The 14,107-nt window shown below is 40.0% G+C and overlaps 1 protein-coding gene across 10 annotated transcripts in view; it reads right to left on the bottom strand.

Annotated features, from left to right (window-relative positions):
• The window catches only part of COL13A1 (collagen type XIII alpha 1 chain), a gene marked incomplete at its 5' end in the record, with an annotated part of 200,991 nt that overhangs the window by 13,847 nt on the left and 173,037 nt on the right, over positions 1-14,107 (bottom strand). For 4 of the 10 annotated variants that reach the window (XM_083503097.1, XM_083503098.1, XM_083503101.1 and 1 more), the window contains 6 exons: positions 113-199; positions 3,221-3,256; positions 4,128-4,181; positions 4,977-5,030; positions 12,099-12,179; positions 12,941-12,967. In XM_083503097.1, the coding sequence (XP_083359223.1) occupies positions 113-199; positions 3,221-3,256; positions 4,128-4,181; positions 4,977-5,030; positions 12,099-12,179; positions 12,941-12,967 (339 nt within the window). Of the gene's footprint in view, positions 1-112; positions 200-3,220; positions 3,257-4,127; positions 4,182-4,976; positions 5,031-8,033; positions 8,070-12,098; positions 12,180-12,940; positions 12,968-14,107 lie in introns of all 10 variants that reach the window. The other 6 variants (XM_083503100.1, XM_083503094.1, XM_083503092.1 and 3 more) reach the window with 3 other exon arrangements.

The following is a 14,107-nucleotide window of genomic DNA, read 5'->3' as shown; positions in this document are numbered from 1 at the left end:
TTAAGAAATCAATTCAAGACGTTCCTGCATTGTGGTGTCATCGCCTCTTGTCCTTCTTTCTTCCCCAGTGGCTTAAAATATAACACAATGTGCCTTATAAAACACAACATACCAGTGGGCAGGGTGCATCTAATCCAGGTGCTCCTTGGTCTCCCTTATCCCCTTTAGGCCCCCTAGAGCCTTTCTTGCCCCTTTCCCCCTGTGAATAATAGTTTATTAAAAAAGATACACAAAAGATTTAGGATTATCCATTTCAAGTCAGTGTCTCATAAACAAAAACAAAATACTGTAATGTAAAAACAATTAATTTCAAAAGCTTGATTTTCTTTTTCATTTAACATTCTTCATGGGGTTTTTTTTTGGCTGGCTTTGGCATTTTATGTTTAAATGTATGTGTATTTTGTATTATTAAAACCTCAAATTTAAACAACAGCAAGGTGTTTGTCTTCCATTTTCATGCAGTGGCTCTGCTTTATACATATAGTTATATAGATATTTCTTTTCCTGGCAGTGTTTGTATTGTTTTGTCATGGCCTTTGGCTAGTACAATAAAGCTTATTTTGATTGATTGATTGATTGATTGATTGATTGATTAAATAATCACAGTGTTCCTCCTGAAATGCTTTAGAATAATTAGCATTAGGAACAACGACTCCTCACATTTGCTCAGAAGTAATCCCATTGAGCTCAGTGGGGAATTCTGATCCACAATATCCAAGCGGACAATAAAAGTAAAATGAGTGGTGGGGATCATTACACTTCTTTTCCAATGACTAACTTTGAAAAACAACATAATCTAGCTGAAGTTCTGTATTATTTTTTTAAAATAAACCTAGGAAGACACACTTCTGTTTAAAAATCATGTATTAATCAGCTGGCTCCACCATGTTTTTTTATTTAACAGGAGAGGCAACATTGGCAAATTCTTGTAAAAATGCTCTGTTCTACTTAAGTTCTTAAAATAGACCCTCAAAGGGATAAAAATTGAAACCATCGGCCTCATGCTACCTCTCTGAACAATGGTGCAAAGTCACCTTGAATGAATAATGCCAACATCAAGCCAAGGACCAATAGTCAGAAAGACAACAAAATTATGAAATCTTTCCAAGCCAATTTACAAAAATCAGCAACATACAAAAGAGGGAAACATTTTGATAAGTGCTTGTGGATGTAGGATGTAAGTGGGATTGCTGCAGAGGGAGTTTCATTTAGTAACTGGTATAAGGATTAGGTGGCGCAAGGAGACGACATAAAACCAGGCAGAGTGGGTATATTTTTTAAGGGAAATAAATGGGTTTGGTGTTTGTTTTTTTAATAAAACAAAAATAAACTGGCAGGAAAAATGGATGGGAAAGGAGAGGTCACCCAGGATCAAACGTTGGCTTAGAGGGAGGATAATCCAGGAGAAAATGCAGACTGGGTTGCGGCAGGAAGAGAAGGAAGGATCCGGGAGAAAAGGCAGAAGAGCAGGAAGGGATAAGGGGGACAAAGGTAGACCTGTAGAAGCAAGGAACACACACACGCAAACCACACAAAGACAGGAGAAGAAGAAAAAACAGTTGAAATAACAAATTCAAGTTTAATGCACAGAATAAGCATTGGCACCTTTTCAGCTGGTTTGTCCAAATGAGCACACTCCATTCCCATGAACTGTTATAATATTGCACCTCTGTTTTCTTGACTGCTCTGTCTGGGAGATATACCCCTATGGTATCACACAACAGCCAATGGGACTGATTAGCAGAAAAGAAGGACCAAGCTGAATGGGGTGGTGGCAGCATTAGATTCATGGGTCAGAATCAGGCCTGCCACTGGATCCTTATAAAACAGGACTTGGGGTGAGACTTAAAAGCACATTATGGGCAGGTAGGAGAACCTCCTGTTCTCTGTACTTCTCCCTACCCAAATTATGTCTTCTTAGCTCTTTTTCAGCCAGGAGGACTCCTAGGCTGGAAGTAATCCTGCTAGGATAAAAGCAGCTGGAAAGAAGCAGGTGGGGTGGGAGGGGCAGGGTAAGGGCTCAGCAGTCTCCTGCCCTCTTCTGTGCTTTAAATCAGCCCTTTTCCCGCTTTGTCAACATACAGCATAATGCAACCAATATTGGGTTGTGCCACCATCAAATCTAGTTTGGAAAGATAATTTCCACACCTGCTGCACAGAGTATCCTGTTGCCAAATCATGCTGCATGTTAAATAACAGGCTGCCCTTGACTGTTTTACATCCATAGCACCACACATTTCATACCCGACTCAAGAAATGTTTCCAAAACAGCAATTAGTTATAAAGTGTCTGCTAATGATATATGGAAGGACTCTTCATTTCTTAATGACTAAATGGATCCTTATGTAGGATTTGTGTGTGTGTGCACAGTTGCCGCTCACTCTAACTCATCCCTCGCCCCCGTATTGTGATTTCAAAGTATTTGTTGCAGTTTTGCAAGACATACTCCTGTAGGTGCTTTGGATCTTTATTCTCTTTAAGTGGTTTCAGAATTATGAATGGCACTGAGAGTGAAACTGGCCTGACTTTCCCCAGAGCTTTATTACAAGCAATTCAGAAACAAAGCTGTCTCTTCTTGATGACTCTTGTCTAACTGGGCAGAAGGTTCACTCATCATTCTGCGACAGTTCTCATCTGCCAATAAACTTGTTGGGACAGAAACCCAGCCCGAAGTGGTTTCTGAATTTTCAGTTTTAGTGAACCAAGACTGTTCTAAACATCTTATTCAAATTTAAAACCAACTGAAAAAGTCTCAGGAACTTGCTTGATAGAGTAATCGGAATAATAACTACATTTTATTTAATTTTTAATCAAAAGGAAGTTATAAAAGCAGAGGTGGAATGATTAAGTACTCTTCGCAACAGCAGCCTTGGAGAAGTCATAAACTAAGAGGTAATGCTCATCATGACTGTGATGTGCTGTGAAGACTTATCATCTTGTTACTTCATCAAGTATTGTATCACAACTTTATTTTAAGATTTTCCAAGCGTTTCATGAGAATTATTTCGAACTCTGGTTCTATTATTGCTAGCAGCCAATATTACTGCAGGCTCCTACATTCTTGAGCAGGTAACATCCTTGAAAAGGATGATAAGTCTTTGGGTTATACTTTATTAGGCAGTTAGATTTTACCTTATCCCTTTTGATGTCCTCACAAATTTAATCATTCCACCATTCCTTAAAGGCCTTAATAGTGAAAGAGCCATAATTTAAGACTTACCCGGTTTCCTTTTTCACCTGGTGAGCCTTGTGAACCCTATAATATAGGTATGAATGTTTAAAGAAGTTACTCATTTTAAAGCCAGTGTGGTACCCTGCTTAGTGTTTGAATCCCCACCTGGCCATGAAGCTCACTGGGTGACATTTGACCAGTCATTGTCTCTCAGCCAAACCTACCGTATTTTTCACTCTATAAGACGCACCAGACCACAAGACGCACCTAGTTTTTGGAGGAGGAAAACAAGAAAAAAAATATTCTGAATCTCAGAAGCCAGAACAGCAAGAGGGGTCGCTACACAGTGAAAGCAGCAATCCCTCTTGCTGTTCTGGCTTCTGGGATATCTGCACAGCCTGCAGTCACTCCATAAGACGCACACACATTTCCCCTTACTTTTTTTTGGGGGGGGGAAGTGAGTCTTATAGAGCAAAAAATACGGTACTTCACAGGGTTGTTGGGATAAAATAGGGAGGCAAGGAGAACCACATACATCACCTTAGAGCTACAACCTTGCTCACAAAGTGATTAATCTGATGACTGAGATGGAGAAGATATGAATTGCTATTAGGTCACTGGGCAGGTTGGAGACGTCTTAACCTCTGTATTCATCCCATCCATTTGCCTAAATATTACCCCCGCTGTTCTTACACCAGAATTGGTGAAGCCTTGTGGGGAGTGACAAAAAAATTGCTTGTGGAATCTGATCCAGCCCCCAAGCTAGGAGTTAGTCACCTTTGAACTAGACAGAAAATTGATCATACTTTTTTTTACTTAGGGAGAATTTTTAAAGCATTTAGCTTTACCCAAGTAACTGCAGCAGAAGGTCTATGTTCTTGTGCAGTAGAATTATTAAAGTGAATTTCATGGGGAAAGTGAGGTGGAGGAAGAAGAAGAAATGCTCTATACTTACAGGAAGTCCTGCTGGTCCTGTTGGTCCTGCTGTTCCAGGGTCTCCTTTATTGCCCTAAAATGAATTTAGGAAGACAGAAGTATGTCCTGATTTCAAACGTGTATTACAGGCACAGAGAAGGTAGACCAATACTGTATCTTTCATAGTAGCAAGTTACTTCTGAACTATAGGCAACAGAATTGTATTTTCAGTTTCACATAATTTTTTCTCAAGCTAGCGTGGAATTGGAGAGGAGAGATTTCCACCTCCATCCCCGCAAAAAGGTCCCCAAAGTGTTGGTTAAATTGTATTTTGCTGACTAGCAACAGAATAGTGTTAAATAAACATTCCTTTTACTGTTTATCTCTGAAAAGGTATCATGTTCACATAACAAAACACATTAGAAGTGAAAAAGAGACAGTGGAAATATCCGTTAGGTAAGGTAAAAAGGTAAATGACCTCTGGACAGTTAAGTCCAGTCAAAGACGACTATGTGGCCAGCATGACTAAACCACTTCTGGCACAATGGAACACTGTGATAGAAGCCAGAGTGCACGGAAGGACTGTTTACTTTCCTGCCACAGTGGTACCTATTTATCTACTTGCACTAGTGTGCTTTTGAACTGCTAGGTTGGCAGGTGCTAGGACAGAGCAACAGGAGCTCACTCTGTTGCAGGGATTCAAACTGCCAATCTTCCAATCTGCAAGCCCAAGAGACTCAGTGGTTTAGACCACAGCACCACCTGCGTCCCGCCATCCATTAGGAAGCATTACTTATAATATCAGAAAAGTAAAATTTGCTGCGTTTAAGATGTATTGGACTTGTAACAGACAGCTGGTATATGGACCTGTTTGCTATAGGTTGCTCACCCTCTCTCCTTTTGGTCCTGCTGGTCCTGGAACTCCAACTGGTCCCGGAGTACCCTGAAATTTTAGGGAAAAATAAATCCATGAAGCCATTTACTCAACATATTTCAAACTGGATAAGAGCATGAAAAAAAGAGGAGTTTTTGGTTATTCAGGTATACACTTAAATACTACAGCTTTTAAAGTTGATGACCATCATTATTGTATATACAAAGCAGAACCACGTCTGAGCTGAAGTTGAGATGATAAAAAATATAAAATACATTTCCTGAAACATTAGTTGAAATATTTATTCCTTTACAATCATCAACGAAGCTAAAAGCTGTAGCAAAAGGGGGGCAATGCATGTTCATACTTAAAGCCTTTTAAAAGTGGTTGGGTAGAGTAGGGGAAAGTAAAGTTTGCATCACTTTTTACATAGGCAGCTCATCATGCAGGTTGACAGATCACCATGCCACAGGCAGTAATGCAAATGTACAGTAATATAATGGAGAACATGAGAAGGTCTTGTTCATTTTCAAGACCTTATCTGCCATTTAAATTTAACTTCAGTGGGGCAGAGAATAGTGTGTTTTGGTTTTCGCTCCGGGTGCTTCTAGACAAGACAGAGGTTTTTTTTGCACTGTCCACATGATGATGATGTTATCAACATACCCACCCACATATTGTTTTACATTTCTCTTATTGCAGAAAACCCATTAAGTAACAAATAACATGTTATACATCTGTGGTCACCATAGGCTTGTGGATGTTATTTATTTAATGAATAGTTTATCACATGTGTGGTGATGTGATAATAGTCCCCATTGCCACAACCCTGCTTCCACTTGCTCCTCGCCTGAGCACAACCTATTTTCAGCACACCAGCCTGCCTGGTTCCACCAATCCAAACAATCTAGTTTGGAAAAGCTATTCCCTAAAGATCTCATCACAAGTGGGGGAATACCTTGGAGACTGTAATCACAGTACATAGATCAGAACTTCTCTTTAAAAAGAAACAAACCAAAGATTTTGTGCAAGATCTCTTTATCATAATTTCTATAGAGCTAAATAATGTATTTTTAAAAGCACACACAAACATGGAAACAGATGTTTCCCACCAATCAAGGACCTCCCACTAATGTGGATGGGAAACAGCAGAATGCATGTGAAAAACAAGTGTGTGGATGGTTGTGCGCCAACTGCGCACATAGAAAACCTGGGTCTTAACTGGTGTGTAATATATAGCCCCCATCTGGAAGTGCCTTCAATAGCATTTCCCCTTTTATAGCTAAGTCCTACCAAAATTTTATTGGGTTTATGAATCAAATAAATCCATGCACAATCTAGCTTATGGATCAGTTCATACACTCAAATTAATCAGTCAATCCGTCTTTCCAGGGAACTCAGGGAGATGTAGCTCTGTGGCTGCACAATTGTAAGTTTAACATAATATCACATTGATCCCCCTCAGTCCTAGGTACTGCTCTGTAAATTCAAGTAAACATAAAGAAATCTAGTTTTTAAATACGAAACAAGCAGTACAACCTGCTACAACAACTTGGCACTGGAGGTTCCATTGTGATTTCACAGAAATCAAAATTATGGAGTCTGTGACACAATATGAAGGCCTAATGGAAATAGCTGCCCATTTGCAATCCAAGGAGGTGCTTTGTAAAATGGGTTAGTATAGTTATTCTGTCTTTCAGCATGAAGAGTTGGCCAGCAGAATTCATAGGTGGTTAACTCAATATTGTCAATTCTGAACAAGCCTAGTCAGCATAGTCACAGTGTTACAGCATATCTAGCCATACTTCACAAGCATTCTGACACCTTCACAAGTCTCTTGCATTGCCAAAATGATAACCTCTCTATTGCTTTCATTATCACTTATCCCCCAAAAGGTGAAAGCAAGACACACAAATCAAAGCGTCCATATTTATTATAGTTCAGTTTCAGATTTACTACATGAACGTGAGCAAATGAGTCAGGAACTGTTATCAAAGGATTGATGGCTGTGTGAACTGGCTGAAATGACCAAAGCAAACACAGGAAGAGAACTGGAGAGCCTTATTATGGAAGCTGCTGTTAAGCTATTAGCCTCCTGGGACCAACAAACTCGAGAGTATTGTCCATTTTAGATTAGGATGGATCTGAGTAGATCACTGAGCAGATATGAAGGCCCACTTTGACATGTTGCAACACACTGTTCCTAAAATAATGGTTCATCCATATTTTCACTTGCCCTGTATTTTGATCATATTGTGTACCAATTAATTCTCTTGGGTCCGAGACCTTTTCTTCTTGTTCTGCAGCTGTGCCTTGTAAAAATCTGATCGTACCCGCTGAACTGAAGTTTGGTTAAGCAAAATCTCTCTTTGGATTTTCTGTGCATCTTATAAGATTTGATTCAGCAGGCAAGACTGGGTTTTTGCAAGGCACAGCCACAAGATAATGAGAAAAGCTCTCAGACCTGGGGAAATTAATTGGTACACAATATGACCAAAATACAGGTCAAGCAAAAGTGTGAATGAGCCCCTAAGTCTTATTCCCATGTCTCATGCACATATGACAAGCATCCTAGGCTACAGTGAGATCAGAACAAGAAATTGGTTGCAATGCATTGCTTGAATGTGCTTGAAATAAAAATGCAATAGAGTGCCTTTTGCTCACATAAGACATTTACAAAGCATTACTATGGCTGAGAAAAGTGGAAGGAGATGCTTTAAGCATGGCTTTCCATGGGGAGAGTAAAGAAGACAGCTGACGACTGACAATATGAGAGACAGAAGTACATAACATTAATAATGGGTACATGCAAAAATTTCATTTATAATTTACAATATATTACAAGTAAATAAAACCAGGTTATCTTTAGGGCTAAATTCCCAGACCTGTGGAAATGTGTAACGATGTGAATTACAACTTTCTGGTTGTTCGGCATCAAAATGTAGCAGCTGCATTTGTTCTGTCTCAGCTTTTTGGAAAGACAATGATACAGATACGATTGTGGCAAGACAAAGAAGACAAACCACAGCATTAGGGGATAGGAATGTAGGGTAAGAGAGAAATGGAACTCACCGGTGGGCCAGGCCTGCCGTCTAAACCTGAAGCACCCTGGACAGACAAGGAAGGGTTAACAAAACAAAAGGCGAGGAGGAAGGGAGGGTGAGGAGGAGGGGAAGGGAGAGGTGAGTGAAGCAGTGACTGGAGACAAACATATGCTCACAATAAAACAACAAAACTTGGATCTCAGGGACAGGTGATGGCACTTACAAGGAAACCAACAAAAAACAAGACACTGAATGTAACATGGTCTGATTGCTTTAGGTTGCCGGTGAGAATGCAGCACACCAGCATACTCTACCAGAATAAACAGGCCTAGCTTTGGGAGAGCATTGCTGCTGTCTCATGCACTATAGCTGAGGTTGCGATGGTAACAGGAGAGCTGATGGCAATCCTTAGGCCATCAGTGGGAGTTGCTTTGAATCACAGCACATTTACTGTAGCATCTGATGAAGGCACAGCTCTTTACCTTGGCCTCTATCCCACACCTGTGAGAGATATACCTCACCCTGTCTATCCACCCTGTTGTCCTGATTTTAATGTGTTTTAACTGTTTTCAGTAGTGCATTTTTAGATGGTGGCAACCAACCTTGGGATGTCATTGTGAAGGATAGGTAAGACATTAGTAGGGGGGAACTGGTTCAGTTTGCATTCCAATGCAACCTTCCCAAAGCTGTACTTAACAAACAGAAACAGAAACATTGCTCTGCTTTGAAACATTGCTCTGCTTTGAAATTCATACTTTTCAGTATTTTGCGGTGCAATTCTTCAACCAAAAGATTGCATACAAAAATGTGTTGTTAGTAAAAATAAATAAATCATTCTATAAGGAGGAAACTGCTTGCTAAAATATACTAGGCAAAATTGTGCACAAAAATGCATATATCAGGAGAAATGTTCACAAAAATGTGCATAGATTTTCATGTGGACTTTTAATTCCTTTAAAAATAAATAAATTGCAAAATGCAAGTCTGGAAAAATGAGAAATGGACAGGGGGGGAAATTGACAGATCCGTCCATCCGCAAGCTCTAGTCATACATAGACAAGTTACTGATGCTGCATGTTGTGCACATAGGCTGCATTCTCATTCAGGTATTTGAATACTGCTCTGGTCCATGGGGTCACAAAGAGTCGGACACGACTAAACAACAACAACAACAGCTTATGTCTGTTGTTTCTAACCCAGCAAGTGAAATGTGCAATAAGACTGATTATATTAGCTAGATAGGAGAGACTATTAGAACTGTGAATGATCAAGCACATAAATTTGTTAAGCTGCCAATTTCTGATGGGCTTCTTTAAAAAAAACAACTTGAAGAAAGAAATTGGTTGGTTGAAATGCAAATTAAACAATGATCATTGGTGATTTATTAGGTTCTTCAAGCAAAAGAGAGAATACAAAGAAAGATGGGCACTGTTTAAATCTAGACAGGCTGACTGAATTAGCAAACACAATACCTACAGAAGATACACGGCCTCTGAACACAGAATCCATTTAGCTATCACAGGAAATTTCTGTCAATGGAATTTCTCTTTTTTTAAAAAAAATATCCAGCCAAGTTAGTGAATTCTGTATTATGTGTCTTGTGAAGTACTCTCTTTTGGCTTTCCTGAACCTACCATAAATCAATTTCACTGGGTGACCCCAAGCTCTAGTAACTGAAACAGTTTTGTGTGTTTTTGTAATCTGCTTTCTTCCACAGATACACTCTAAAGAGTATAATGATGTGACCCTGAAAGAGAAAATTTTCAGCAAGGGAGCCCCAGTGTATGAAGAAATTCTGACCAGTTCATGTACAACATCTTCTGTACTCTCATCTCTTTGAAAGGTGGTAGCAAGATGCATTTGACATCACCTCTTTCTATATGCATTGGAATTTGGCTATATTTGTTGCAGTATTTGCTCATGTAATGGTGCTGAATCTTCATATGCACACACCTCATCCTCTGCTAGGGGTACATCAAGAAACTTTAAACTGGCACCAACTTGCAGTAATATTTCTAATGGGATAATGTGCAAGGACAATGGGACATAAGTCTTGGAAAATTAGCCCTCAGTTAATATGGTGATGTATCTATAAGGTTAGCTAACTAAAAACTCTATGAATGCACACTGTTGTTCTTATCCAACAAGGGAGATTCATGTTTGGAGAACAGACTTCCACTCAAGCAACTAATGTTCAGGCACATTCCAATTTTCTCCTGGACTTCACTGAAGTGACTGGATACAGAGCTTTTGTTACAGATAGGGATGAACATATACAGCAGGAACCATTAGCTGGTTGTGTCACAGCTAGGATATATAAACCATCGTATAAACGAAAGTAAATGATATAATATTATACGTCAAAGTCAGCCTTTAAGATCTATTAATAGGAAGCAATGTTCTGCTATGTACATTTATTAGCAAATGTAGTATTGTTGACTTGGGTATTTCTTTCTCCAGACTTGTTTAAACTCTCTGTGTTAAGTTCAAAAGTTTATATTTCTTAAAAATAATAATATTCCACCTATAAATTGGTCCTGCAAAAATTGCCATGTTTGTTATGTCTTGCATTCTGTTGGCAACATTTCTGAACTCTCCAAGTGAGTTTCCACTTTCTTAGTTTTTAAAATCGTTTACTGCTTCTGCCCTGCTTTGAAAATTATGTTAAAATCATGTCATTACAGCAACCTATTTAAACAAAGACCAGCAAACCATCAGCCAAACAATCACACAGCTGAAGTCTAGAGAACTATAAAGATAGTTCAGGTTAGTTTCTGAATAACAAGACCTGTCCCTATCCATTTGGTTTTGATGTATGAATGCCATGGAAATCCACTAAAATAGAGATGCTGCCCTTATGGCCCAAAGCCCAGATACAGATATCAGAATTCTCCTTTTTGATCTGCCAGCTGATCCAGCTCATGCTTATCTTACCAAGTTGCCATCCATTTTGCATTGCTTCACTATCACCAATTGATGACTTGCACAGGTGGTAGGGAAGGCAAAGCACATGCAATCTTGGGAATATCAGTGAGGTTGTATAAACAGGGCAGCTGCATAGTGAGATATGGCACTGGTCCATCTCTACTGCAAGCACATGGGTCTCTAGCTTCCAACTTCTGCCACAAGCGGCCTGGTTGCCACTTTTCTATGCAGTCTTTTGTGGTGTTGATCCCAGAATGTGAGCTGTAAGTCCCCAATTCAAATTTCATTTCAGCTAGCTGACATCAATACTCCCGTAAAAAAGTGGCTGTCCCTGCCCTAAGTGTCCATGATAACATTCCCTTGAACTTCATAACTGTAGGTTCTGCATAAATAAATGACCAGGTTTGCAGGTTGCCTATGGAAAAGAGTGGCCTATGGTGGGTGGGCACACCAAGCTACAGGTGTCCTATGGATTGAGCAACAGCATGCCTTATTGCAATCCGGAAACTGGAACCATGGCTTGGGATGAAATCTTCAAAGCACCCATTTGCCATTAGCAAACTGCAGTGCAGGAAGACAAAAAGGGTATGTGTGGGCTGACTGTGTCAATTAGTCCATATTTAAGAGAGGAAATGGGTTATCTGGTGAGGAGTATTATACTCTAGAAACAGAACCCTAATAGAAACAGGGAATGCTGGCTTTGTTTGAGAAGAGAACCCTGCCAGACCCAGGCTTAGCAGTTCAGCCTGGTCTTCCCTGATCTAATGTCCTTCACGTTTTGGACTGTAACTCTCATTAGCCCCAACCAGCAGCCTTGTTTATAGAATAGTTTATAGAATCTACAAACTATTTACGTTTCTTGCTTGAATGTATTGGCACTTGAAGATTATTATGAGCATAAGAAATACATGTGGCAAGAGCCCAGAAGTAAAATTTCTCTTGTTGGTATCACCCAAGCAATCAAAATCCAGGGGACCTTGAGTCAGTGACCAGAATTCTCAAACTCAAGACATCTTTGCAGCTTCGTGGACTTCACAGCATGGCATCGTGTTTTGAAGCTTCTCATTCCATGTGTCATTTTATCAAATTATGCTTCTTATTTTAGTATTTGGTGAAAGCTTGGGTTAAAGATGGCCTGTGAAGTTCTCCTTGCTTTCTAGATACTTACGGGCAATCCCAGAGGACCTCGGTCTCCTTTTTCTCCCTGGGCACCCTTTTCGCCTTTCATTCCAGAAATGCCTGCTTCCCCCTAAAGGAAAGATGTATCAGGAGAAAGCCTAACACTTCCTTGGAATGTTTCTAAACAGATATTAATTACATAGCAAAGGCACCCAGTAGCATCCAAGACATAGCAATGACTAAAGAACATTTTGCAGCCAATTTCACTCTCATACTAGACAATGCCAAGTTGCTCCACTGGTTTCAAAGGAGATATTTAAAGTGTTCAATAGTGAAAGTGACATGATAATTAGTCTCTGTAGTCGATGCTAGAGTTTATGCAAATTGAGAAGTTCTGAGCTCCCATAGATGAAGAGTAAATATTTGTAAGATATCCTGATTTTTCAGTGCAAATCACACAGGAAGGGAAGGGCAAATACATGTATTAGAGTCAAATTTCCACATAAGAAAAAGAAAACAGCTTTGGAGCCATTTTGAGTAAAGAAGGTGTGGGAGGAGGGACCCATAAACCCCTTTATCATGTGTTGTTTGCCTATTTCAAATTGCTCACCTAAGTGGCCTTTTTGCACAGAACAAAAAAAAGCAGAAACAAACATGAACTGACACATAATGGTATAAGAAGCATGGGTTTATTTCAGCCTGAAATAAGAGTTTCTGCTTTAAAGCCTGACACAATTTGAATGTGGGGAGATGGGGTATATTAGTTCCACTGGCATGTTTGGAAAAACTCTAAACTGTCCCAAGCCAATAATTTGACCTTCAGAGCAGCTTCTTATACACTTTCTCTAAAAGGGCCTTATTTAATCCAATGTGATGGTCCTTCATTCTTACCTTAGGTCCTCGACCACCTTGAAGACCCTGTATTTGGAACAAACAAGAATAAAAATTAGGGTGGGTTAAATTTCAGAAGTCCAGTAGCACACAGTTCCTATATTACTCATTCTTTTGCACCCTCTGCTTTCTTGTTAATGATATAAATTACAGCAACTAACAGAGCAAATGCTCCAGTGCTGTTTTTAATCTGTTCCCACCATTTCCTGCCTATAGATAATAGTTATATACTGTGCCAGTAGTGATGTACCAAGTCTTTCTTGTTGATTGATACATCGGTTTGAAAGGACTGGATTAACAGTAAGGCATCAGTATATATAAAATAAAATGGGGATTTTTAGATGTCTATTATTGATTGCTACAGCAGTGTCATTAATTGTACCCATACTTTTGTCCTTAAACAGGATCAGCAAACAGACATTACATCCTTGCATATGGTGGGTGACAGTAGTGGACAGCAGCATAGGGCAGTGACACAGACCTGATCTCTGGTCACCTGTGTCACTGCTATATACTGGGATGGAAAAGGAAAAAGACAGAGTGGCAGTGAGGTGCAAATGCACTGTTGGGAGTGCAAACAGGCTCTGTTGGTGTATTTGCACCATGCCAACTTCCCTAGCTATCCATCCAGCAATGTGGGCAACTGGAGGTCAGGTGAGCATGACTGCCCCACCCCTGCCAACTGCTACTGGTGTGGGAAAGGCCTTTCTTTGCAGAAGCAGTTACGAGCAGCCCCCTTCTGCCACTCTGCTTTAAAACTGCAGCATCCTGACACTGCTTTTTCATTAGGAATACAGTGGTACCTCGGGTTACAGACGCTTCAGGTTACAGACGCTTCAGGTTACAGACTCCGCTAACACAGAAATAGTACCTTGTGTTAAGAACTTTGCTTCAGGATAAGAACAGAAATCGCGCTGCAGCGGCAGCGGGAGGCCCCATTAGCTAAAGTGGTGCTTCAGGTTAAGAACAGTTTCAGGTTAAGAACGGACCTCCAGAACGAATTAAGTTCTTAACCTGAGGTACCACTGTAGAATAGCATCTATTGAATTAGTCTGCAGATCATATTGCGACAAAAACAAACATTCTTCACCGGGATGTGTTAGTCTAGGTACGGTGCCCTGGCTCAGTTCGTACAGCAAACAGCAGGTAAAACCGCAGGACCAGAAT

Source organism: Podarcis liolepis, assembly GCF_965112155.1.
Source record: "Podarcis liolepis genome assembly, chromosome: 5".
Classification (NCBI taxonomy): domain Eukaryota; kingdom Metazoa; phylum Chordata; class Lepidosauria; order Squamata; family Lacertidae; genus Podarcis; species Podarcis liolepis.
This window is presented reverse-complemented; position numbering and strand designations above follow the sequence as displayed.